This window comes from Netta rufina, assembly GCF_964035555.1.
Source record: "Netta rufina genome assembly, chromosome: 4".
Taxonomy (NCBI): Eukaryota; Metazoa; Chordata; class Aves; order Anseriformes; family Anatidae; genus Netta; species Netta rufina.
In genome coordinates, this window is record NC_140127.1 from 74,262,235 (window position 1) to 74,289,778 (window position 27,544).

Here is a 27,544-nt window from a genome sequence, read left to right on the forward strand (position 1 = left end):
AGGCGCAGAGCTCCTAAACAAACAGCACCCAAACAAAACGCAGCCTTTGGGCTGTCATTGCCGGTGGATCTCTGCGTGATTTTGCTTTCTCCCAGCCGAGCGGGTGGGTTTGTTGTGAATTCTCGCCCTGCTCTGATTTGATTTTTGATTTTTTTTTTATTTTTTAGCAGCCCTGGGAGTTCCTTAAACCTCCTCTGCGAGAGGCTCCCGAGCACGGAGCTGCCTCCGGGCTCCTTTTGGTTTGGTTTCGAGCTTCTGCTTCCAGATCCCTGCCCCGCTCCCTCTGCTGCTGGCTGGGCTGGGGTTGGAGCACCCCGCTGCTTCCCCACCCCAGTTTGAACTGGTCGGACTGGGAACCCGGTCTCTCCCATCACCTTCAGGAGGAACCCAGCTGTATCCGAAAGCCTCGCATCTTTTGGGCAGCTTCTTGGCTTTGGAGGCTGGAAAAAATCAAAGCTCAAAAAAAAAAATCGAAGTATTACCCAAGGAAATAGGGGAAAACTCAGCCCGCTGCCTTTCTCTCTCGTTTCTCATTCGTTTGCCCAGCCCTAATTGGGCTGTGATTGATCACTGGCCGAGCCCCAGCACCCGTTTGGGGTTTGGGTGATGGGATTTGGGAACAGCAGGATGGGAAGGGGTCGCTCTGTGCTGCTGGGATGCTGCGGTCGGGTGGTTTACGCTGCAGGCAGTCCCTCTGAAGTCAACGGGATTTGGAAAGCGTGGAAATCAGCACGGGATCGGGCATTTTCCTAGAAAAACGGGGAATGATTTATGTTGCTTGCATATAAATTGCTTGTAATCAGCCTGCAGAGACACAGTGGGTGCTTCTAATCGCACGGTCACCCCTTGCACTCCCAAAGTTTTTCTCCTTCATGTTTTAAACCCCTGGAAAAATAAATTCATGGGGGATTTCCATGGATGCTGGCAGGCTGGGGAGCGTGGCCCCTGCCTGCAGGAGCCGTGACGAGGAGCTGGGCTCGTTTTCACCCTCTCATTTGGAGGCTCTGGGGTAATTAGAGGGAGCCTGCCCTGCTGCACGGCCGGGCTGGGAGCTGCCGTCAGCAGGCTTGGGTGCCTTGGAGGGGAATGCAAAGCAGCGGGGTGGGCGGCCGGGGACGAGGGAGCAGATGCCAAGCTGCTTCCTGCCTGCGTCTGCAGCACGAGTCCCTTAGGACTTGAGAAATACCAAGAATTGATCTCTCGAGTGCAGGTGGAGGAGCTGCCGTGGCAAAACGTCGCGGTGGAGCGGGGATATTGAGCCCCCAGCTCCGTGCCGGGCACAAGTGGGATTTTGCTGTCTGTAGGTGCTGGATGTGCAGCTCCCTGCACAAAGAGACGTGTTTGGGGCTCACCTGTGCTGCTACAGCTGGGATTGGGGATTAAATTTCACCGGGATTTTTTATATTTATATATATTTTTGATATATGTGTATGCTTATAAAACCGCGTGGCTGAGAAAAATCGCCAGGCCCCATTGACCTCGTTGCCAAGGGGATAATTCGCCCGTCCCTCCAGCAGCTTGACGCAAGAGCTGGTGTTTTCCTGGCCTCCCCGCTGCCGTGCCCACACCTCCAGGAGAGCCGCCTCTGCTCCCTCAGATGGCCCGGGCGATACATCCCTGATTCGGCCCCGGAGCGATTTCCGCGAGCCGAGCGGGGCTTTGAAGGCTCCTCGTTGCTCATCAGCCCTGCAGATGGAAGGGAAAAGGTTTGGTTCCTCTTCCCATCGTGCTGGCTGACCACAGGGGACCGCTCCTGCTCGCAATCCTTGCCTGGAAGAGGGGCTGAGGCCGTGTTCCCGGTGGCACTCCGGGTTCGGATGCGAAATTTGGCGTGGCTGGAGATCTTCCCGGCTGTAGGGCAAGCGTGGTCCTCGTCGTGCTGTCTGTAGGACAGCACAAAGCTGGGTTTAATGAGGTGAGCAGGCAGCCTTAGGCTTGTCCGAGCTGTGCTCTTCAGCTTTTTTCTGCCCTCCGTGGCTTCTGCAGGCTGGGGTGCCTCCGGGTGAGCTCGTGGCCCGGGATCTCCGTGCGCTCGATTCGCGCCCAGCTTGGTGGGATGGTCCCCATCATTCCCAACCCACCCACAGCCTTCGGGGCAATAAAATAAAATAAAATACGAAATAAAACATCCGATCTGTGGTGAGCCAGTAATAACGGGGTGCTTCTTTCTTGCAGGGTGCCTTGGGAATAATCATCGGCCTTGCTAAGGATCGGTCGCGTGCTGGTGGGATCCCCAAGCGGAGAGCTTTGGCCGTCTGCCGGGGAGGCGAGCAGCTGGAGGAGCGTCCCTTTTGAGGTAGGGCAGCCACCTTAACGGGGTGCTTTTGGGGTCTCCAGCCTTTTTAGGTTTACAAGCTGGTGGATTCAGAGCTCTGAGCCTTACAGCATCCGCACGGCGAAGCCTGCGCTCCGTCTTCCCCGCGTTTGAGCTGAACGAGCTGGGTTTGCTTAGCTGGGGGGGTTCCTTTGGTTTGATGCGAGCCTTTTGTTAATCCCGTGCTTCATCTTTTGTTGAATGAAGACGTTAACTCACGCTGCAAGGTGTGCAGAGTTGATGTTTGCAGTGTTTTAAAGAGGGTTTTTCTCAAGGCTTTGCTGCTTTGAGCGCACAAACGAGCGTCAAGTGGAAATACGCCGCTCTCTGCCATCACCTGGGTGCGTAATTCTAGCATCAGGGGGCTAGTTAAGGAGGAGGAAAGAGGAAAAAAAAACACCTTTTTGATGCAGAGGAGGTCACGGAGGATGAAGGAAGGTTGTGGAGTGCGGAGCGATGTTACCCAGCGTGGTGGCGAGTTAAAAACCGCCCTCCAGCAGGGAGGCTGTGGGCAACTGCTCTGAACGGAGCTCTTCCCATGGTCTGACTCGAGGAGAACTTTGAGAAATGGTATTTTACAAAAAAATTCTTGCTGCCAGGTTGCTTGCTGGGGATTTGATGCCAGCCGAAATGGGTTTGATGCTCGGGTTGCGTTTCTGGAGCAGCAAATGGAGAGGTGTGTGTGAAACCTGGTGATTTTTACAAACAGGCTCTTTTCTTAAAGCGTTTTTTGTTGCTGGGGCTTTCATGTATGTAGGCTCACGCTGCCCGGGGATGAAGTTTGTATATGTGGTTTGGTATTTCCTTAAAACTTGCACATAGGTTCCTGTTGACGCTGCGAGCTTCGCAAACTTGACCAATTTATGGTTTCGCGCAGAAATTCTTTGAATTCTTTTGCAAACCCGGTGTGATAACCCCTGTTCCAAGCTGAAGGGACTTGCAGCTTTCATGGGGGGACTAAATGCTTCCCTTTGAATCCCCGTGATACTCAACAGCCCGTTCCAGGTCCGTGAGTGCGTGTGTGTGTTTGTCCTCAACTGAATTTCGTGTTTTGCTACGTGTATTTTTTTGTCTGCTTGGCTCCCTTTCTGATTTGGGGGAAAAAGCTGATTGAGGTCAAGAGCTGAAATAACCCCCCGGGCTTACTGAGAAGTGGCAACTGTCCTAGAAGAGTGGCTTTGGTTCCTGGTGCATGTTTCCTCTGAACCCAGGGAAGGATTAATTAAGCTCCATGAGGCTAAAGTGAGAGGTGTGGAAGAAAATTGCCCGCAATACCCACCCTTAATAGCCTCAGATGTGTTTTATACTTATTTTTTTCGATGTATAAAATGTATAAAACTCTTTTTAGAGAAGTGAGAGCCTGAGGATGCTCAAGTATCTCTCAAAACACTACAGGTTGTATCGTAATGCAGTGCCTGTGTGCTCTGCTGCCTGCTCTCAGGCAGCAGCTTTCTCAGAAGACGCGCTCTGGACGTGCCTATCGAGGCCTCTCGGTGGTTTGGGGAGGAAAATTGGAAAAGCTGGACTCACACAGAGACGAGATGCTTCGGGAAGGGCTGCGTGGTTAGGCTGGCCAGCACAGAGTCTCAGAGAAATAACTGGTGTGTGTGGGAGGTTTGTGGCGAAGCCAGGCACGGATGTGATGTTGGCTGGAGCTGAGCAGTGCAGAGCCATGAGTAGACCAACAGCACTTCCAATCCTTGGTGAGACCCTTCTGAACGAGGTGCAGGACAAGTTGCTGGCTCTTTTTGTCAGCCCTTCCAGCACTGTCACGTTTATTCCAGCTCAGATTTCCTGTGGGGTGTGAAGCTGGCAGCCCAGGCAGTGTGTGTCTGCAGAGCGCGGGTAAGATTTTAGAGGCTGGATGTGAAACCTGAGGGGTTCTGTGTTGGAAACCTTGGGCTCCCAGATATCTTCGTGCTCCCTTCTTCTGGAAGCTCCTCGGTAGAGATCTTGGGGCTCTCGTGGTTCCTGAAGCAGCTCTTCTGATTGCTCTCACATCATTAGGAGCAGTGCCCCTCACCTCCTGGCTGTGGCTCCCATGGCAGGTGTTGCTGGAGCTCCTGTCTCCATCAGAGCTGCATTTCCCTGGTGGACGAGCTACTGGAGAAGGAGGAGAACAGGGTTAAAAAGTGTTGCATGAAGATTGCCATAATACATATAGTCCTTTGATCAAAGTCAAAGGACCAAAGGTGGTAGCAAGGCAAGGTCGAGATTCTTCAAAACATTGATCTGAGAAAACGTTAATCTGAACTTTTCTCCCCCAAAAGAAGGACGATTAAATCGATCTCTCTGGGCTGTGCACGAGCTCAGTTCCCCACTTGCAAACAACCACAGGCAGCAGAACCCAAACCACGACGTGAGCAGAGGGAAGGAGGGCAGGGGATGGAAACAGCCCCACGGCACCGCTGCCTCCCCCTCGGTGCATGGGGATCCCTCATCTGCCTGGGCTGCTGGCACTCACTCAGCACCTCCAAGACATGCTCACTTTTCCAAAATAATGGCTTTCCAACATCCCAACAGCTTTATAAGAAGGGTGGGGGGGAAATACTGGGGCATAAGCAAGCATTGTTCGGGGTTTTCGCTCCGTGCCGCGGTGCCGCTCTCCTGCTCCGGGCCGGGCTCTTCTCCTCCCCGAGCCTGGGGCCACCAGGCTTACATAAACAGTTGTGTTTAGAGAAATCGAGCGCATTGTTCAAAAACACTGTGGTATTTCAGTGTTGTGCTAGCCCAGAGGATGTGGCAGGGAGGCCGCTTCGTAGGAAATCGAGCTTTCAGAATCGGCGGCGAAGGCGAGCTGCGGGTCGGAAGCTGCGTTTTTAGGATCGGTGCCAGCAGACGTTTCTTGGAAACCCTTCCGCGTGCAGCAGGGCTGGAGGTCTTGATTTGAACTCGAGATGATAAACCACTGAGGTTTTGGCAGGGCAGCGTTGTTTGGATGCCTTGTTCTTGGCCTTTCTTGTTCGGTATATAGGTGAAAGCCCTGCCCGGGCTGGCTCAGAAACTTCCGTCCGAGTTCGCAGCAAACAATTTTCCACTGAATAAGGAAGTTTTTTTTTTCGTCAGTGAAACGTCTCTGGTTTTTTGGATGGAATTCTCCAGCCCTTTGGCAACACCCAGGCTATTTTTCTGAATCAGACCTACCCTCTAGGGGCATATTTTTTCTTCAAGCTGCCGTTCTTCTGCGTCTCTGCTCTCCGACGAGTAGTCTGGCTGCACGCTTCCTTGGCCCATAAGGGAAAACAGTCGTGTGGGTCACCTGCCTGTCTGCATCTCGTGTCCTTCATTTGAATAGAAAATGTTTTTTTTTGTTGTAGTTGGTGGTATTTTATTTTTTTTTCTGGTAAATCTCTTCTTTTGGGCAGAGAGCAGGGAATGGATATGTAATATCTTGACCAGATCCAGCACTGATGTTTTTTTCCCCCTTCAGCAGGAATCCTTCAGCACTGTTGCAATGGAAGTAACACTGACCACTACTATTTGCCTTTAAATTCCCCCAAATTATCCTCAATTTCTGATCACGTAGAGATTTAGAGCCTTGCAACGTGGCAAGATGCAGAGGTAGCAGGGGGAACTCGCTCGTGGCCGCTCCTGGAGGCGAGTTACCTGCTTGCCCCTTTGGGCACGTCCTCGTGCAGAGAGCAGCAAAGCTCAGAGGTTTGGTTTTGGCTCCCCCAGAAGCTGGAGGAATATTTGAAGAATTAATGGAAAAGGGACAAATGGCAATTAGCCTTCAGCCTGGGTAAGACTTCTCTTGGTCCCTTTTTTTGTACTGACTTCTCAGAATCCCGTCCTTCAGTTTATCAGATCTTAAAATTTACATGCAGAAGGGGGAAGAAAAACCTCTTCCTCACTGCAAGGGCTGATTTAGCATCTTTGAAACCCCCACGAGAGCAATTTGTCTGAATACCTTGAGGAGTGCAGAGAGCTGAGCCTAGCTGAGCTTGGATGGAGCTCCCCCATATCAGCAAGAAGCAGTGGGAGCAGAAATCTTTTTTTTTTTTTTTCCAGTGACTGCACGGGCTAAGAAGGGAAATTTCCCGAAGGTTTGGCATCCTCACTAACTTCTGCTCTCCGAGGAGGCCCTGAGAAAAGGCAGTTGTGCTGGGAAGCTGGTAAGGGCAGGCAAGTAGGTGCACGCACCGGCACGCATACCCACGTAGACATGCACAGTGCTCTCCCAAATAGCCTACAACCTGAGAAAACGGAGATAAAATCAAAAGACAACCGACGTTAATTGCGCTTTCAAGGCAATTGGAAATTGGAAAAATGCTGGGTTGAAATCCTGTGGGTTTTGTGTCCTCCCAGCGAGGTTTCTGGTGCTGAGCGTGGGGAGGAAGCCTTGGTGGCTGTGGTCGCTGGTGTTGTCGGTGGAGACTATCACCTCGTGTTGGGGTCAGATGATGACAGCTTTTGGGTTAGGGATGACACAGATGCTACCACCAAAACACAGTTATCATCTTCTTGTGTCAAATTCCGCCTTGCACCACTTGGCTGCTCGCTGGATGTGTGCTTTCAGGGTGGAGGAAGCCTCCCCTTGCTCTTTAAACTGCACGACACAAGTTTGGATTCAATATAAGCTTGGCTTTAGATTAAAAACCAACAAGGAATCGTTCTGAAATACAACTGAACTTCTTCCACCCACACACTTTTCCGTTTCTTCCCCTTTCCACAAAATCTGCCCTGCATTTTGTGTTTTGGACAGTGGGGAGATGGCTAGCCTAACTTTGCACGCTGAACAAGCTTCCCAAAAGAGCCCTTAGAAGAATCACAGAATTATTAAGGTTGGAAAAGACCTTCAAGGTTATCTGGTCCAACCAAGAAGGCACGTCCTGAGAAGTCTTGGATGGCCTGGTGCTTTACAGAGGAATAGGGATGTGACCAAACTCTTCCAAATGCCAGATGTTGGACACCCGGGGTTTACAGGTGAGCTGGTGTGGAGTATCTGAATTCGAAATCCATCGTGATGGGTCAGAGCCTTGCTTCCTGCGGTGTGAATTTGAGAAACAAAAGGAACAGCCGTGTGTAAAGAACCCAAGTCTTTGGGGAGATGACAAAATACATGAGAAGCTGTGTGGGACAGATCTTCTTGCCATGCCCTTCTGTGCTAGTGTGATCTGAGGCCAGGAGCTGGCTTCACAATTTTTCCTGAAGTCATGTTGTGTTGAAGTACCATCGAACGTGAAATTGTACCAGGCATTTTCTGCTTTGTTGGTTTGAGCATTCATTCAGGATTTTATTTACCAGTAGAAGCACGTGGTACTGTTCAGAAGATAACACACGCTTGGTTTTTTATCCCTTAAGCTGGAAGATCTTCCTTCAAAGAATCATAAATAAAACAAGACAGCACTTCGTAACAGATATTAAGGGGATTTTTTTTTTAAAATCTGCTTTGGTATAGTTTTTTCCTCTGGCATCTTCACTTGGGTTCTGCAATCAGTAATGCTGAGGAGGTTTTGTGGAAAGATGCGGGAGTTGATATGACTTCCCCAAGGGTGAGAACTTCAAGAGCTGGGACACGAACGCTAATCTCATTAACTCCGGCTCCACACTTCACCATGAGATAATTATTCTGTTTGATTAATCCACTCCATGCCTCTAAAGCCATAATGCTCCGTATGCATTGAGGAATCCTGCAGCAAGTCCACATCTGAGCATCGAGGAGCTGTCTGCTACCCCTGGCACCTTTCTGCTTGCACTAAACTTGAGTACACATATGTGTGTATTAGCCTTGGCTGGCCTTAGTCTCATCTGATCACCAGAGCTGAAAAACTCTGTGTGTTGCTCATTCTTCATCCTTTTCACATAGAAAATAAATGAGAATTTAAAAATAGTGAGTAAAATGTTGTGTTCTTGCAGCTTAGTTCCTGCGGATACAAGAGTGGGAAGGGTGCGCCTCTTGTGTTTATCAGCCCGCTGTCCCAAGTAGCCTTCGAAACCATTGAGCAATTGCAGCCACGCTTGAGAAACCTCAAAATCTTCCAATTTTGCAAGTGTCATGAGAACTGAGTAGCACAGAGGTTGGGTGGAGAGCTCATTGTGTTTCCCAGGCTCGGCGGAAGGTCTGCAGTGTGAACTTACCGCTTACCTGCCACCAGGGAATCACAGAATCAGGTTGGAAAAGACCAAATCCAGACATAACTTCAACAAATCCACATTTGGATCGTGCAGGATGACACCAACCTCCTGGCTGAGGTCGTGGTGCTCCCGGAGCCGTGTGTGATACTGGACAGTCATTCTGCCCCTCTTACCCTCTTGTACCTATCTTGGCTTCATCTCTGCTCGCACGTGCTTCCAGGCAGCAGCAGATTTACTGACAGTCGCTCACAAATCCAAAGCGGTGAGTAAATGCTGTCAGTGCCCCGCGGCTGGAGACCCCGGAGTATCTAATGCATCACATTGCGAGCTGTGAAATTGAGAATTCAGCCCAACTTTAATGCTTTCGCATCGTAAGCGGCAGAACTAATGCAGCTCAGCATACTAATGAGGGAGGGATTTATCGGAAAGTGCAGAGCTGGTAGGGAAATGGCAACGCTCAACGTTGCCCTAGGAACATTTCTGGGAGGCTCATCTCGCCCTCAGACCGTGTGGTGCAAGCAGTGGAAGGAGCATTGCCAGCAGCACGGCCCCCAGAGGGAATCCGGCTTCAGGAGAAAAAGCCCAACTTGATGACTTTCAGGGAAATGGCCCAGAAAATAAAATCCCGTGTATAATTTATAAAAGATCTTAAGTACGGAAAGAGGAGTGGTTGATGTGGAACTGATTGTTCTTCCTGGGCAGAAAGTGGAGATGAAACTGAGAAGAGACCCAAGCCTGTGGTTTACCTCTGGGACAAGAAAGATGCCAACAGCTTATGTTAGCACTTAGGTGGTGCAAAAATATTGATAGTTCTGCTTTGGATAACCCCTTCCTTCTTCAGTCCTGCATATCAGAGTCACTGTCATCCATTACCTTTAATTGGAAAATGTCAATCTTACTGAATGTGTCATTTTTAACTTTCTCTGCAATTGGTAGAAAAGCGTTTAGAGTTAAAGAAAAGTGTTTAGGGCTAAAAGCAGGTATTAGTGTTTACCTGGAAATATTGACTGGGGAAGGCTTTGAGGTGCAAGATGTTTTTCACAACCCCCCTGGGCAGCCTGTCCCAGTGCTCCATCACCCTCACCGTGAAGAAGTTCTTTCGTGTGTTGGTGCAGAACTGCCTGGGCTCCATTTTGTAGCCATTGCCCCTCGTCCTGCCCCCACAAACCACTGAAAGAGGTCGACCAAACCCTTCTGTCTCCCACACTTCAGATATTGGTAAACGTTGATGAGATCCCCTCTCAGTCTTCTCTTCTCCAGGCTGAACAGCCCCAGGCCTCTCAGCCTTTCCTCACAGGGAAGATGCTCCAGGCCCCGTACCATCTTTGTGGCCCTCCGCTGGCCTCTCTCCAGGAGATCCCTGTCTTTTTTTGTACCAGGAATGGTGTAACAGCCAAATTCCTTGTATCCTAAATGTGTTTTTTTTTCTGTCTGAACGGAGGCTTGGATGGAAGGCCTCCGACAGGGACCAAGGCTTTAGTTTAGGTTGAGCAATGCGCCTCTACCAAGCAGCACACACACATTCTGCTTTAATTGCTTCACGTCTCCCCATCCAGCTTAATTGGTTTCCACCGAGAACGTGAAATTCCTGCCGGACAGCATCGTGCTGGATCCGGAGCAGAGCGTTGACACGACGTTGATGGGGAAGACGAAGGCTTGGAAGAGCCCGATGGGGAAATTACAGCGAATGAGGCCTGTTGGCAACCAGCTCCCAGCTCCGAGTCCTCCGTGGCACAATGCTCTCTACAATTATAGCAGCTTTCCCGGGTCAGGAAACGAATGCTGTGACTGCTGTATTCCTGTGTGTGATATTTATGACACACAATGTTATCTTTGTAATTGTTACGTATGCTTTTATGTAGCGCAATTAGGGTGGGACCGAGGTTAATGCTAATGTTAATGGTTTTCGTGTTCCTAATTTAGCCTCTGAATGCTTTCGTTCGGTAGGGAGTGAGTAACAAAAATTATTCATGCTATTGTACTGCTGTCACATCTGTGGTGCAGGGAGATGGCTACTGCACAGCCCAGATCGCCCAAGATTTGCCTGCTGAAAATCTCCTTTACTTGAGTTTTGGGGACTCAAGCCACGCTGGGAAGTCCTCTGGGTCTTAACAGATGGACGTGCTCTGAAACCAAGCCCTGGGCTTTGGGGGATGTCTGTCTGGATGGACTTCAACCCAGCTGAGACATAGGAAATATTTATGATGTACTTGTTTGGAGAAGCTCACCTCTGACTTTGCTTCACCTGAAAGTGCTCTTTTTCTGAGATGTAAGTTATCCTGGAATTTCTTGGAAGTGTCTGGAAACGAGTGCAAAGTCCATGGGTATGTGGCTATAGGGCTCTTTTTTTCCCCCATGAACTTCTGTAAGTTGGAATATATCTGAGTACAGTTTTTTTTTAGAAAATACCAAACTCGAAAAATCCCCAAATACCAGAAAATAGTCAAAAATAATAAGATTTTTAATACCTGTATATACTTCTTTTGTTTCATGACTACTCCTAAGATAATTTTGCTCACCAAAGTTAGACAGAGAGGAATGCCATGCTTTGTAAGCACTGGTTAGGATATGCAGAAAATGGGAAATAAAGAAGATAGGAGACTGAGTTATTTTATTTATTCCATTGTGGCTGAAGGTGAGGGGTTGCTGTGGTCTTTAGGACTGGGTCCGTGCTGCTGCTGGTGGATCTTGTGGGGCCATTCTGCTGCAGCTTTTTTGGGAGGTAAGAGGTTAGTGGAGTCCTCAGCCTCTTAACGGCTTGAATTTCATCTTTTTGCACCAAATTAAAGTTAAAATTACATCCAGGACCAGGTGTTTTTCTACAAACTGATTTTTTGCAGCCATTTTCTCCAGCATTAGCGGAAGAAACTCACGCAGCCATTTTGCTGAGAATCAAACTTTGCTTTTCCTTTTTTTTTTTTTAAATGATGTGCTCCGTTCACAAATAACCAGCTTGTTTGCTGCAGACCTTTTGCTTTTCCTACAACTAGACCCAAACGGCTGCACTCGGGAAGCACCAGAGGGTTGGCTCAGTTGTGAAAGAAAAAGCTTCTGAGCTTGCTCTTCGTTGTGTACTTGCTCACTTCTGGCCTCCAAGTCTTTCACAAAGCTGAGAAGCATCCCATGGGGCTGGAGCTGTCCTGGGGTGGTGGATTGAATGACTTAAGTATCTTTTTTTGGTCCGATTTGCGACTGGAGCTTTAATTTATTGCCTCCTCTGTAAGCCACAGATATGTTTGTCATTTGCAATTACATGGTAGGGGGAAAAAAAAAAAAAAAAAAAAAAAAGAGCTTTATTTGGATTTTTAATTCATTCTTTCTCTTCGCCTTGGCGTTTGTTGCAGTGAAAGCTTTTCGTGAGGCTTAAAGGGCTGCAATAGCTGCTCACGTGGCCACCATGCTGCAAGCCCAAGGATAAGAAGGGGTTTTATGGCTTTGTAGAGACCGATTAATGCAACTTCCACCCAAGTCGATTTTGTAGGTCGAATATTTTGAAATTGTAGCTTCTTTAATCCTGTATATATCCTCCTGGTTTATTTTTTAAACCTGAAATGCAGCCTACAGGAGCTGAGCTTCAGCTCCTCTTCCAAAGAGGCAGGGGGGCATCATCCGAAGCCGGGGGCATCCCCTGCTGCCCCTAACCCCGGAGGTGATGCTGGCAGCTGGGCTTGGCGTGCACGTGGGGGATCACCACATACCTCAACGCAGCAAAAAGCCCGCTTGCTTAGCGTTTAACTCGACCTTAAATTGCTGACGCTGGGATTTCCATCCACGTGCAGCAGTTTCTCTCTTTTACTGAACCGGATCTGGTAGATTAAATGCTCGTTTTCAGAGGGGGGAGAAAATCGTGGTGCAAATCCGGTTTGGGATTTTGGTGACAAAATACTTTAACCAAATTTAGCGGGGTTTCGTGCGGGGATGGAACCCGTCAGTCTCTCCGAAGGGCAGCGAGCTGAGCATTGCCTGGGTGGTTTCTGTATCAAACGCTTGAAGGAGATTCATTGTTCACAAGAAGTGCAATCTTCTGTTTACCCAAAAGCTTTATTTTTACAGGGCTCTGTTGTTCCACAGGCTGGTGCTGCCAACGGCAGCTTTGACTCGGTGATGGTTTCGGGCAGACGCGATGCCAGCCTCTGCTGGAGAAGGTGGCTCATCCACGGTGCGGTGGGGGCGTAGGCTCGCTGTGTGGAGTGGCTGGGCTGCGAAAGAGTGGAAAAAATGAGATTGTTCATGAATATTTTATTTTTTTTTAAGCGTACTCCTCCGATTGCTTCTGTAGTTTCCGTCTGCGTGAAAATAACGCGTGCCAACGTCAACCGTGGTGGAAATGGGAAAGGTGTAGTGGGAGAAAGCGAAGATCTCTTCTCTTGGCCAGTGCTCCGTCAGCTTAATAATATTTTGAGCAGGGAGAGCACTGCACTGTGCCCTGGGGGGGCATGGATTTCCTTTCTGCCCCCTCGAGTTGTTGGGGGAAGACTGACCCCGGCATGGCTTCAACACCCTCCCATTCGCCCTGTGCAAACTCATCCTGCTCTGATTGCACAGACCACGAGGACAGCACCAGAAATCTGTTTTCCTGCCCTCCAGGGACCTGGAAATCATTTATTTTATTTTTAAAGGCAAATCTCGTCTTTCAACATCTCATCAGACTTCAGCACCGAAACGCGCCGGTCTCCTGGCAGCGCCGGGTTTCCAGTAGGCACGTAGTTAATCACCACGGTGCGGCTGAAGGGAAAGCCTTCGCTCATAAAAAGAGTGGGAAATAAATCAAGTTTTGCATAAATCTCTTGATTTATGCCACAGCGTGGTGGTGGCGCTGGAAAAATCCAAAGGTAATGGGAGCAGGAGCAGCAGCGCTGGGTTATAGTTAAAGTTTGCCTTTTTTTTTTTTTCCCAAAGAGGGAAAACTGAGTGTGAAGTGGTAATGGTGGAGTCCACGCACCTCTATCAAGCCTTGAATGCGTTTCACCAAATATTTTCATGGTGGATTGAGATTGGAGAGGGTGATGGAGCTTGAGCAACACCCCCAGGTTCCCGTGCGAGGGGTGGCAAACTGGATTCCTGGGCTGCAGGGATTCAATCGGGTCGGGTCAAACCCTCTGTGCTTAAAACCCATCCTGCGGGCAGAAGGGAGGTGGAGATGCCAAAATTCAGGAGGAGCTTTGCTGCACGGCGCTGGAAAGCTGCTGGAAAGCCCAAACGGATGGGTTCTGTAGGCGTTTTGGGTTCGGGTCATGCGGGAACGCCGTCCTTCCTCTCGCTGCCTGCCTCCCCTCCTCGCCGGGCCCTATTTATTATTTCACTCGGGTTATGACTTCCTCGTCGGCGCACGGGGGTGTGGGAGGTGGGGGGGGAAGGAAACGACACTTGCTTTCTTTGCAGGAGGCTCGGAAGAGCTGCAGATTAAAGGCTGGGTGCTAGCGGAGGCGCTGAAATTCCTGCAGGTACGGGGTAACCCGAGACCCGGCCTTCGGGGCGCGGCGCAGGAGCGCTGCGGAAGATTGCAACCCGGCCAGTTTTGCTTTGTAACGTAACACACCATGGAAAAAAAAGAGCCTGGCGGTTTATTTTTTTTAAAACCTTTTCTTATTTATTTTTTTTTTTTAGCTGCGGCAGGGCGGCACCGGGCGCTCCCCGGCCCTGGTTCCTGCAGGGGAACGCGCGCTGGGAGCCTGGAGGGAACCGCGCTTTGTTTGCTCAGTCGCAGAGCCCTGGTTCCTTTCTCCCGGTCGCAACGGAGCAGGAAACGGGCTGCTTGTTCCCTGGGCCAGCCCGCTTTGCTCCACAGCCCTCTGGCACCAGCTCCCTCCTCGCTGGGTCCTGCCGGGAAGGGCTCCAGCTCCGCCGTCCCTGCGCCTCTCCCCGCGTTTCTCCTACACGGCACCGAGCCGGAGCTTTCGCTCGCCTACCTGGCTCTGCCTCTTGCTCCTTCACCTTTTTCTCCATTCTCCCCGGATTAAAATCAAGCAACCAACCACCCCTCGCCTGTTTTTTTTCTTTAAATATCCTTATATAAATGATATAAAAGGTGGCCGGCACACCCACCGGCTTCCGTTTCGCTTTTGCCCGGCGCTGCTTGTGCTCGGGGTGCCTCGAAGCAAGCGTTTTGTGCCGGGCCGTGGCAGCATGAGCAGACTCTCAATGTGACATTCAGAGCTTGAAAACGCTGCAAACAGCTTTCCGACAATAGCTGGTGTTGTTCAAAGGGCGGCATAAATAATCGAGAGGGTTTTGTTGGGGTTGTTGTGTTGATTTCTTTTTTTTTTTTTTTGCGAGGAGAAGAAAATCTCCCCGGGCTTGCCTGCGAGGCAGCAGTCTGTTTGCATTTACAGGGCCGTGAAAATGTTGTTTCGAGGGGAATCTGAGGCAAAGGGTGAAATCAAAAGGAAGGGACTGTCGTTATCTGGAAGGTTTTCAGCATCCGGGTGCGGGGATGTCTTGTAGGGGACGGAACCTCTCTTTTCTTGCATATGCTTTGTTTTTTTTTGCAGTGAGTTGCACAGAATAAAATCACTCCTCATCCAGTTACGGCAGCACGGGCTGGCTTTCTGGCACGAGCTCTAACAGATGATGAGACACCCAGGGAGGTAGGGTCACTGGTAGCTCAGGTTAGCTGAAACCTCTGGAGGTCTCTGGCCCAGCCTCTTGCTCAGAGCAGGGTCACGCTGGGCCGTGCTGCTCACGTGTGGCTCTTGAAAACCTCCAAGGCTGGAGATTTCACAGCCTCGCTGGGCAGCCTGATGCCCTGCTTGACCGACCTCATGGTGCTGAAGTTTCTCTCCGTAGTTTGAACATTTCTCACTTCATCTCACATCCATTCTCTCGTGTCCTCCTACCACACACTCTGGTGCAGAGCCTGGCTCATCCTTGGCCTTGGAGGTGCAGGAAAGCTGCTAAATCCCCAGCTTGGTGCTGGGGAAGAAGGGAGAAACGTATCTTGGTGCAGCCAGCAGGCACCTGATGTTTCTCCTCCTCATCTTTCCATACACCTGTGCTCCATCCTGCCTCCGATATGTTCATAGATCAAAAATGGGCAAAATGGGTTTCTGTCTTCATTTAATCCATGCCATTTTCTCCTGGTTGAGGCTGGGATAAGCCACAACGCTTTCTCAGCTCAGAATTGACTAAATCAGTATTCTGTTTGAGCTCTAAGAAATAAAAAGTAGCCACCCTGTATTTGTTGAAGAAGCTACCAACAATCTGGACGAATTTGGTTGGACCCCATGATTTCTCGAGGTCCCTTCCAGCCCCTCCAGCTCTGTGATTCTGGGGATTAGCAGTTGGGTTGCATTCAGCCTCAGTCATTAGCCCACGTTTGGTAATTAGCAAATTCTCAAAAAAACAATAACAAATATGCCTTTCTAACACTTTTTTGCTTCCACTCTTGACCTGCATTGCTGCTGATGCACCCAGGGGGTGACCAGATGCTGCTGCATCCTTTGGCACCGAGGCATCTTTTTGGGGCCGTGGCCTGAATATTGGGCAGAGAACTGCTGAAATCATTATTTTCAACATGATGTCGAGTATTTCTCTGTTCTTTCTTGTAATACTTTTTAAAAAAGTTTAGAACGGGAGCGTTAGAGCAGCTTATTTCTTGGGAATTTCTCCAGCACTATGGAAAGAACAGACCAAAACACATTTCTTTTGTGCACCGAGCACGTGTGCTGAGGAAAAAGCTTTTGCGCTTCCTTTAGGCTCAAACCAGCTCCCGCCTCGTCTCTTAAAATTACTTATTTGACCAAAAAAAAAGACAGAAATCATTAATAAAAAGAGAAACCCTTCTGAAACTGAAAGGAGAAGGCTGCGGCCGTGCCCACGCTCGGCCCGACACGTGCCGCGGGTAAGAATGAGGCCGGCGGTTTTGTCCCCGCGCTGGATTAGGCACAGTTGCCACTGGTTACCTCGGCGGCTCCTTTCTGGCAGCTCTGCCTTTCAGCCTGCCTCTCTTTTTCTCTCCAAAAGCAGCACCGAGCCCGGGGAAGGCAGCGGGAGCCCAGCGGGGCGGCGAGGACGTGCCTGGAGCCGGCGTCCCCGCGGGGATGTGCTGCGGGGTCCCCGGCACCGTGCACAGGAGGTTTTTCCCTCTGGGCTCAGCTTTAGGGTGAAGTTTTCATCCCTTTACCTACGTGACTTATAAATAATACCAATAGCAGCCTTTTCGGGCCGTGTACGAAGCGGAGCAGTTGGGTTTTAGCCCTACTACGTGCACAGGCACTTGTTGGTCCTGGAGCAGCTGAATGTGGATTTGATGGGACCCAAAAGCAGCTGGGGGGCAGTTTTCTGCTCCGAGCCTCCCTGGGGCACCCATGGATGTGGTTCCTGTTGGTTTTGGTGCTTTTATGCCGAGTACATGGGATAAGGCTGCAAAATCTCTCCTCTACAGCAGCTCTGGGGTGGTGACCGCGTGGCACAGCCTGTCCCCGTGCGTCTCTGTCCATGTGCAAGTCCCTGGCTGCCTCTGCTCAAAAATCAGCTGTGTCAGGGAGAATAATTCGGATGGGGAAGGAAAAGGGCAGGATCACACCCAGCACCCCGTGTCTCCGTGCTCTGCAGCAGCTCTTGGGTTATTCCCCTCCTGAAAACAACCTGAGCGTGGGGACCCCAAACCCAAGCTCTTGGTGTGCTCTGATAAAAGCAGTTTTAAGGGGTGATGGGGTCTGGGGGGGGCACAGCCAGCTCCTGGCATACCCCGAGCTCCTGTGTGAGGTGATTCGGACAGGGATTTGATCCCACAGCGAGACGCCATCACCTCTTCTTCCATCCCAGCAGCCTTTCAAAAGGAGGAGCCGATAAATGCCCAGGTAGCGTGGCCGTGGGCAGTGTTCAAACACCACGGGGGAAATTCAGGGGTACAGAAGCACCAAGAGGAATCATTTCCCAAGCCGTCCCGTGCAACACGCAGCGGGATCCCCCCTGCGTGCCCCAAAAGCAGAAGAGGATTTTGGTTTTTTTGTGTTTTTTTTTTTTTTTTTGTCTGCGTCGCGGTGGAAAAATCAAAGCCATGGCTGGGGGAACTTGTGGTCTGACTATCCAGTTGGGCAAGCTCGGCTCTCCCTGCCATTTAAATACACTCGCCCAGAATTTTAATCATGCCCGTCTCCATAACTACGTTTTAACTCTTTAGGGGCACGTGGGGTTTCCGAGCCATCCACCGCTGCTGTTTAAACCACCCAGCCTCGGAGGCTGGGTCATTAAAATCCATTCAATGTGGATTTAAATCCATTGAATGGATTTAAATGGCCCAACACATTTAAATATAACACATTTAAATGTATTAGTTCTCTATTTTGGGGGGTTTCTGGCACTTGCATGCTCAGGAGCATGGCAGTGTCCGAAGTTTAATCGGAATAAATAAAATACGGAGCGAATTTGTTGTGGATATTAACGATGTTGGAGTTGCTCAGAGCAGGGAAAACGCCGCTGGAAATAGTTAAGGGAGGAAAAAGGATGAAATCATCTCAAGTTTCAAGTACCTGTGAAAGAGAAGGGGCTGTCTCGGATGTTTTTGTTGTGGCGTTGTGGGACCGCGAGCGCGTTTAGCCGCAGCTGGGGCTGCTGCAAAACCTGCGCCCAGCTCGTGCTGGGGGCTTTGCTGCTCGCTTCCGTCAGCTCTCCGATTGTCTGAGCAGCAGGGAAAGTTTCCATGGTTTCTACCTCGTTTTAATCGACGGGATTTAGGGTGGTAAGGAAAGGAATAGAGCAGGGATAAAACAACGTGGTAGCGGAGCCAGAAGAAGGAACTCAGCCTCTCCTTTTTGCTGGGAGCCTGTCCTGCTCGCAGCACGTACCCACCCTAAATGGATCTCTTCTTTTTTCCTTAGGGCTCTGGAGATTTTTTGGGGGAAGAACAGTTGTGTGAGAGCTAGATTTAGCTGCCTTGCTGTTGTCTTAAAGCTCGTTGCAGGTGCTGATAGGCTGGAGACATCCCGCTGCCGAGCCTCGGCCAGCATCCCGGGCACCGAGGGCCTGCCCAGCATGTGATCTGCAGGAAGAAGTTTCAGTTCCTCGTAGCACAAAAAAAAAAAAGGATGATACAGGGGGAAAATAACCCCTGCCCCAGAGCTGTGCCGGCACAGCCTGCCCCATGCAAAGCACCTTGTGCCTCCCGCCTGCCTCCCTCCGCGTGCTCGGCAGGAGGAGCCTCCAGGTGGGCTGGCAACGTCGTTGTGCAACTTCACATGGAAATGAAGATGAAATTATCTCCAGGGTGGCGTTGGCCACGGAGAGAAAGGAAAAAGGGGAGGCGGTTGTACACGAGGAGTGCTGGTAACCCGGGCTCTGCGCTGGTGGCACAGGTTTAACCCAAAGGCGACCAGGAGTCGCATGGGTTTTGTCCTGCCATCCCCAGCACCTCGCCAATGAATTTCTCCAGCAAAACTCCTGTGGCTTGCACAAAAAGAGCCAGGTTTCGGGTTTCTGGCCCTCTGGAGACCCCCTGGGTATCTGTGCTGTTCGGTGGGTGCGTGCCCAACCTCTCCAATTCCCTCCACCCTCAAAGCCGCAGCAGAGCCAACGTTGGGACTGGGGACAGGGTCGGTTCCGTGTGCTCCCGGAGTTACCCGGAGGGAAAGCCCTGTCACGGGGGGCGTGTTTCAAGCCAGTTATAAATAAACGCCAGCAAAACCAACTGGTGATGGTTCCTTGTCCTATAAAAAGCTGGCGGATGCACTCAAAAACCACAGTTTATTTTGACAGTGGCTCTAAAATTGGAGCCCGATGGTCAAGCCCGGAGGTGGAAATCTTCCCTTAACGCCCCGAAATTGTAGGGTGCGAGTGCCAGGAGTGGAAACCCTGCTTCCTTTGGCCTCGGCTGCTGTGGCTTAATTTTTTTTTTTCACTGTTCCAGCTTGCCTTTCTCTCCAACCTTTGCTCTGCACCACCACAATCTGCTGAGGGATCCGTCCGTCATTCGATGGGAGCGGGATGCCACGGAGGTGCTAAGGGGGGATCCCGATCAGCACCGATAACGGGGATAAAAGATGTGATGTGAAACCCTTCTCCCAGCATAAAAAGGTGCTGGGGAACTCGGGCATTTACAACAGCCCTAAAGGAGCCCTTGTTTTCAGAGCAGCTTTTCCCCAAGCTCTGAACTTGTGACCCAAAGGAGGGCAGCCCAACGTCCCGGCCGCGCCAACGCCGTATTTATAGCCGGGGCTCAGCAACCCGTCTGCACCGAGGGACGAAGCACATCCTATGGCAGCTTATACCCATTTTTAGAAATCTGGCTGGAGTTTTCTTTCTCCAGGCGGCTTCCTGAAAGGCCGCTCGGCTTCCCTACCCCGCTCCCTGCGTGCGAGAGGCTGCAGGAAATCACGGGAAGGGCTGAAAGCGCCGCCGGGCGAGCTGCTGCGCCGCAGGGGCCTGCCGAAAACGCGCACTCCAGCGGCTGTGCCTCTGTTTGGCAGTCCGTGGGGTGGGCTTTGATGAAAGGACAGGGATGTTTTAGGAGGGGAACCTTTAGAAACGCTCGAATTTGCTGGCTCCTGGACCCTGGAAAGCCACAGACTTTTTGCAGGGCAGGTTTCCGTCGCGGCGCCGGGGATTTGGGAGCGACGCTGCAGCCTTGGCCATGTCAGCCCGGTGTGTGTGTGGCAGGAGCAGCCCACGTTCTCGCTTCGTCGGGAACAGGAATCCCTGAATTCGAGAGCTGGCAGGGAAACAGCCAGCTGGGGCCGTGGGATTTTCCTCCAAAACATTTGGGGAATTGAGGGGTGAGAGGCACAGCCGTCGGTTTGGCGCGTTCGTGTGCTCCAAAACCTTCCTGGAAAGGGAACCAGCACGGAGCCACGGGCAGGAGCCGTGGACAGGGAGCTGACTGAGTCATGTGCATTTTTATTTTTCCTTCCTAAGTATTTACGTTCGTTAAGGAGCTCTCAAGAGGAAGAGGAATTAAAAGGTTGCCAATGTTTGAGCTAGGAACGAGAGCTCGGCACCCTGCGCTGCGCATTGCTCTCTGCGCAACGCTCTCATCAGCCCTAACACCCGTGGCACAGAGCTCAGGGGCACTGTGCCACCCCAAAATGTGTTTGGGTAGGGTCACAGCTCGTCTGTGTATCTGCCAGTACCCAAACTGGGTGCTAGCACCTCTCTTTTATGGCTGGGCCATCTCCCTGGCACCTGGCCCCCGGGGTCCGTGGCGAACCCTGCGGTGCCTTTGGTTTCCCCCCCTGCTCCCGGCCACATCGCTTCAATTTATAGACGATGCCCTTTTCCTAAAGCTTTGCTGGGTCTCCTGGAGGGCTCTCCTGGCGTTTACCAAAATCCCTGAGAAGGAACGAGGTCGGAATTTGGCCAGCAGCAGGAGGGGCCCGCCGTGTGCTGCTGCGCCGGGCATCGGAGCTGGGCAGCGTCCGTAGGAGCGGCGCTGGGAGGCAACGAAACGGGGCTGAGCAAACACGAGGGCACCATTTCGGCGTCCACACGCAGGTCTGGCGAGGAAAGGAAAGCAGGAATCTTTGCCCAGAATATTGGGAACGGTCTCGTTAGGCACAGAGCCTTTGCTTCAGGTATTTGTTCCCCCCCTCCCTCGCTCAGGGCGCGGAATGGAGATTTGGAGGCTCGAGCCCTGGGGCTTTATCTCGGGGTGTGGCGGTGCTGCAGCCTCTTATCAGGTGTGTGGCGGCGAGCCGAACGGCTCAAACAAAACCCTCGCCCAGAAGTTTGGGTGCCCCTTCCATATAATTCTGGGTGCCAGCCGCTGGGTTAAGGTGTTCGGTCAGGGCTCGCTGTTTGCCCCTTCTTAATTCCAGGTGGGATGAACCCACAGCGAGCGTGGCTCCAGGAAAAGTACCCCAAAAAAGCGATTTTTGGAGAGGTTTATTAAGGGCTTGCTGGGGGAGGGAAGCCCTAGGGCGGGTGAGGACAGCTGGGTGGAGATGAAATACCAGGGGGGGGACGGACGGCAGGGCTGGCACCCAAGCGAAGGCGGCTGCGCGGCGGCTGCTGTGCTTGGAAGCGTGGTAAAGATTTAAAGATTTACCTCCCGCCAGCTGCCAGCTCGTTGGGGCGTCGGGGAGGCAGCCAGGCGCTTTCTTCCCTTCCCTCCCCATCGCTCGTTCGGCTCTGCCATGCTTTGTGCTCGGCTGGAAGGAGAAAAATCACCAGGCAGAGCCGCGAGGAGTCCCGGCGCTCGCTGCGGTCGTGCCTGCGCGGTTCCAGCTCCTGCACAGGAAACATGCAGGTGTCCAGGTACAGAAATACCTGCTGGGGGGTTGTCTGTTGTGTTTTTTTTATCATTATTATTATTATTTTTACCAGAAAGGGCAGCAATTGTTTGGCAGGCATTGCCGTGGCGGGTTGGGGCAGCGGCGGAGAGGGGCCAGGAGCTCAGCCCTGGCAGGGGCTGGCCCCAGGTCTCCAGGTTGGGCTCCTTTAGAAGCAATTAAAGAAATTGTTCATGATGGAAACAAAACCCAGCTGGTTTTATGCTTTAAGGGGCTCTGAGGAATCATTTTATCGGACCTGGCTTTTGAAATCTCACTGTATTCCTCTCCGAGCAGCTCCCAGCTGATGGTGCGGGCAGCGCCTGTTTCGTGTTTGCCTTTTTTGCACCAATTTGTTTTGGAAAGTCTCCAGGAAAACCCTTTTGTGTGGATCTTCGGCTCAGCTGCCATCCCGAGCTAACGTGCTGGGGACAAACCCAAGCTGATTGTCACCCAGGGGTGGGGAGAAGAGCTGTCCGAGTGCCTGACACTGCTGCTGTGCCAAGGGATTTTGTGCCTGGGGGGTTTGGGAAGCTCCAGCGGTCAGAGTGCTGCTGCTGGATCGTGCCAGGAGCCGTAGCACTGCGTGGAGAGGCAGAGATGAGTAAAGATGGGGAAAAAATAATAAAAAAAAGCCCCACTTCCAGCCTGCCACATCCCTGTCCTTTTAGGGTTTCCCCCCTCTGAGGCAGCCCTTGCTTTTGCATCCCCACAATAACCCGTTGCTGCTCCTGCTTCCTTTGCCGCGGGTCGGTTGGGGTTTGCTCGCTGCGCCTGGATGCAAGCAGCATTTGTGGCTCTGATCACTGCTCCTCCGGGTGTCTCCATGGGATTTTGTCATATTTGCAGCCTGCAGGGTCTCGGGGCTGTGCCCTGCCTCTGTACCTTGGACGTTCAGCTGCTGGGTGCCCCAAAACCATCCTCTGATATTTATCCCATCAAAGCGGCGAAGGGATGCGATAGTGCAGGAACGCCGAGGCTGAAAGCCTTTAAAAACCTTTCACTCGGGCTTCCCTTCCTTTGCTGCTTTGGTGTTTAGGCCCCGTTATTCTCTGAAAATTCAGCATTTGGTATTTTTTAAGCACTTCTAGCAGCGGGTCAGTGCTCGGGGCTCTTCTGCAGCGTGTTCTGTAGCCAGGCAGAGCGCCAGCACGACTGTCAGAGGAAACGCTCCTGGCTGCATCCCGGAGAACAGCCCGAGCTCGGGTTCCCTCTGAAGTAAGAGCAAGCCCAAGTCCCCCAGGTAGGATTTTTCCTCGTAATGATCCCATTTGGCTACTGAATTGGCAAGGGGTTCTGGCAGGGACATGGAAGGAGCTGAGGAGCTGCCCTGGTGCCGGCCGGGCAGGAGCAGAGCCACCCTGGGCAGCTCCCATCCTGCTGGGGATGTCTTGCTCCTCTGGGGCAGGTCAAATAATTAAAGCACCGCGGGTTTGAGCCTCCTACCCTTTATTATTTTCCTTGCACATCGGTGTTTGCACCCCGGTGGTTCATTTTTCGGGCAGCCTCCCCCTGTCTCCATCCATAAATCAGCCGGTGGGGGCTCAGGGGAGATCTGTAGGAAGGGGAATTCAGGCTTCAGGCAGTGCCAGCGATCCCTGCAGGTCTCCTGCCCTTTTTTTGGGGAAATGGCAAGTTGCAGACACGCTCGGCGCATCAAAACCAGCGTAACCACACCTGATTTACGCCCAGATTGCCCTGATTTATGTGCGTTGATTAAACCACGCGCAGAGAGAAGCGGCTCTGCCATCAACCCGAGCGCAAAGCTGCCCACACCACGCTACGTCTGAAGCATCCAAAATTTGTTTTTTTTTACCAAAACGTTCATTCCCATGTCGGTTTGCCCCCGAAACCCTGGCAGCATGAAGGGGCGAGCGGCAGGAAGACCTCGTGGCGGGAGGCAGGAGGATGAAAGCTCCCTGCACCGGGATCCGTAGGGATTAGGGGCAGCTCCGATTTCCCTGGAAACACTTGGCTTGCAGGTGGATTACCCCGGCGGTGGGATTTGCTCTGTCTAGCCAACTAATACCTGGCTTACCGCTCCCTTAATTATTTTAATAAGCAGCCCGAGATCCGTAAGCCACCTTTGTCAGCCCCGGATGAGCGGGGAGCGGATCTCGAGCGTTTCAGCGTTTCGTCCTGGACTGACAAACCCGGTGGGGTTGTCTCAAGCCCCACCACGTGCTGCAGTCCCCAAAGCACTTCGTTAACATGGCTCTTTGATAGCTGCCCTCCTGGTTCCTGAGCTTGTATTTCTCATTTCCACGTGGATGGAGCTGCAGCGAGCTTGCAAACCCCCAACTCTTCCTCTCCTACTTGTGCATTTCGAGAAACACGAGGCCAATTTGCCTGGCTTCTTAGCAATAAAACTTCCTTCCAGTGAACCTAAAATAGGAGAGCACGCAGTAAACTTTTCCTTCACCTGCCCTTGTTGCTTGCAAGGTGTGCAGAGGGATCTTGAAGTCAGTGTTGGCTGGGAGATGTTTGGCTGCTGAGTCCTGGGGTCTTTCTTGTAGGTGAAGCTCCTCCTCGAGCTTTGTGTTGCTGTGTTCTCCAGAAATGCTTGGCCCCCATCAGTGTTGGGTTTCCTGGTGCTCTGGGAACTGGAAAACTGAATTTTGGCTCTAGAAAATGGAAGCTCCTTCCTAAATCGTAGTATCTTCTTGGCTGTTGGTTGATGCGCCCTAACAGAGAACGGGTTCACCTGCTTGAATTGTCTCCATCCGAACGTACGCAGAAATAACACGCACGCTAACCCTGACACCTGCAAATAACCATTACAGGAGCTAATGGTGCTGTTCTCAAGGTGGGCTGTCATGCATTTACCCTTTGGCCATCGATATTCTCCTGTCTGTACCACGAGGAGGTGTTTGTGCAGGTCCCCCCTGAGCTCTCAGCCCATCGGAAGGAGCCAGGTGCCCATCAGGAATCCCCTTCTGCTGCTCCAGCTTTACAACCACCTCACTTCAGCTTTCGTTCTGTCTTTGCATTTGACTTTTTTTTAATTTCTACCTCCCAGTGAAGGTTTTTCCTGCGGCACCACGTCAGCTTCCTCCTGGAAGGCGATGGGAGCGCCCACCCCGTGCGTCACGCTCCAAACTTTGCAAAAACTTTGGTTTTTTTTTTGCAAAACAGCTTCGCCGATTCCCTTTCAGCCCCCAGATGATGCTGATAACCTCAGGGGGCTGCAGCTTTTGTCCCGGCCCCGCTTCCTAAAGCTGGAAATGCCACGGCGTGGGGTTGTCACAAGCCTTGGGGATGGATTTGGGGTTTGGTGGCCTCCGTGCTTGGGAAAAATGAACAAATACGGAACCGCTTCGGCACGTATCCCTGCTGCCTTGGGTGAAGGCACACTTAGACAGAGCCACCAGAACAATATCTCTCCTTTTTCTAGCTGTGGTTTTCAAAATGCTCATTTTTCATTCCTTCTGCCCCCAAGCCTTTCTCAATAACAAAAATGAGCGTTTTGCTTGCAGATTAAAACATCGCGGAATTGCCTCGCAGTGGAAATTCTGCTGGTTTGGGGTTTAAAAGCTCTTTTTTTTTCTGCTTTGTTTGCAGGGGGCACCGCTGGAAGAACCTTTATGGGCTCCTAATGACATGCAGGTGGACGATTTACTGACGATAATTAAGGTAGGGGAGAAGCTCTGCGAATTTTGGCCTCTCGGAATTTGCCCTCTCCTCGAAATAAATCCCGGCTCGCCGGCAGCAGACCGCTCCGAGCTGTTTTAGGGTTGGGTACACAGTACGGAGGGGCATTAAGGCATTACCTCCTTGTCCCTTTAAACACAGGGGAAGGGAAATCTTATTTAAGAATTACCTGGGAAGGTGGCTAAGTGGAAAAAAAATCCGACTTCCTCCCCCAAAGGATAATGCGGGCTCTGTTGGCGTCGGGCTGCAAGGGGCACGACTCCCGTTTGAGAGCACTCAGCACAGGGATTTTTTTGTTCTGCTGAAGCCTCGTGGTTGAGTTGGAATCCAGGTTCTAGCTTGCCATATCCCCCCCCCCCCCCCCGAAAGAAAATAACCTAAAAATATATTTTATTAGTTTATTTTCACCCGCTCCAGCTTCTGTGGAAAGCTGGTCCAGCTCCAGGTGCCGTAAGGGAGTACTCGGTTCTTGATGAATGAAACGGAGGAAAATCCCTGCTGTGAAAAGCACCGAGCTGTTGCACAACACTGGGAAAGAAAACCCAAGTGTGCACGGAGCTAAAAAAGAAGCAGTTTTGGCGATCCCTGCTCGAGAACCTGGGGTCTGGCCTTGCTGAGGCTGGCTGCGGAGCGCGTCGGGGTGCTGGAGGGCACTGTTTTGGCACCTAAATGTGAGCAGAACTTTGCAATGGATAAAAAAAAAGTCATGGGAGGGTCTTCAGGAGCTGGAGGAAGGGATTTTTGGTGCTTCAGAGGTGATGGATGGGTGTCCATGACAGCTCCCCTGGCTTCTGCTCTGGGTTTTCTGCCCCAGGGCTCGTGTGGGTGCCCACAGCTCCTCCGTTCCCTCTGCATTTTGGGGTGTCTGCACCATGGGGACACCCCTTTAGCTGGCTCTCCACAAGCCACCTGACTGTACCTAACAATTTGGGACCCTCCAATACACCTGAGCTCTTAAAACATTGGGGTTGAGCAGCTTGGAAAGGCTCCAGGCTCCGAGTTCCCACCGGGGTGGCAAACACCCCAAACCCAGCAACGTTTGGGGAGATGCTTGGGAGCCCGGATGGGATGAATGCCACGGGCAGGATTTTATTCTCACTTTTTTGGGGGGCTGTAAATGTTTAAGAAAGTCTCTTGAGTGAGTGTGGGTTGCGTTATCTCTCCATATATCTCTGGCCCTCTACCACAGGCGTTGCTTTACGTCGCGGTTGGGGTTTACGTTTCCTTTTAGCACCCCTGGAATTAGTGGTTTGCTCGGGGTTTGGCGGTGCTGGAGAGCTTACCGGCAGGGAGAGGGGGAAATTCAAGCTGTAACAAGAGCAAATTCTTTTCACGCAGGCTTACGGGTCTCAAACGTATCTATCTGTGCTTTTTGTTTGGCTTGCGATAAGATGCGCGGCTGTGGAATGTGCTCGGAGCAGGGATTTGCATGAATTATCATTTCTTACAAAACGAACATCTGGGCGAGCCTTCTCCCCACGCTCCGCGAACACCCATGGGTGTTTTGCAAGGTTTGTGCGCCCGGGAGACAGCACAAAGCTGCTGAAATTTGGGGAAAACTCCTTCCATCCGGGGCGCACGGGGCCGTGTGACAGCGTCCTGATGTCCATGCTCATTTTCTCTGCATCTCATCAGGATTTTCCAGCTCGGCGTGATTTTGGGAAAAACGCTCTCCCGGTTATAGGGAGAGCCTGGGACAGTTGTGTTTGACCTTTGTGGGGTTCAGCTCCGTGGCTGGGAGGAATAAGTCCATCAACAGCAGGAACTACAGCCCCAAATTTGTGAAAGATGGGCGTAAACACCCATTATGGTCTCTTGGTTTTGCACTTGGAGCGTTTCGGCTGAAGGGTTTTACGTTCTCTTGGAGAGATCTTCCTGTAAATTACTAATTAAGCAAATTAGCTCCAGTGCCATCAGTCTGTCTTCAAAGAGCGAGAAGCTGACGTTTCGAAGAAACCTTCAGGCTTGCAGCCTGGAATTATCCAATATTGCAAATTACGCCGTCTCGGAGGAATAGGAAGAGCTGCGAGAGGATCACTTGAAGCTTGGGTGGCTTAAAAGCAGGCTTCTCGTAAAGAGGTTGGCTTAGCATTTTAGCTCAGAATTCTGAATGGATGCTAAACCCATCATCGTCACTTAAAATTTGACTAAACTTGCTGGTATGAAATAATTAGCTGATCATCCTCTATTTTTCTAGGCAGTGGGCAAGTAGACCGTAGAAAAGATGAACACGTTGGGCTGTTGGTCTAAAAGGCCTTGTCTAGAATGTACTTATTTCCTCAAAAACTGGTTTTGGTAG

General features: G+C 51.4%; 1 protein-coding gene across 1 annotated transcript in view; it reads left to right on the plus strand.

The window, feature by feature from the left end:
- PTPRA (protein tyrosine phosphatase receptor type A) overlaps positions 1-27,544 on the plus strand; it is an 80,077-nt gene that overhangs the window by 12,034 nt on the left and 40,499 nt on the right. The window contains exons 2-3 of the mRNA XM_084286547.1: positions 2,176-2,296; positions 25,156-25,227. Of these exons, the coding sequence (XP_084142673.1) occupies positions 25,195-25,227 (33 nt within the window). The 5' untranslated portion in view covers positions 2,176-2,296; positions 25,156-25,194. The remainder of the gene's footprint in view (positions 1-2,175; positions 2,297-25,155; positions 25,228-27,544) is intronic.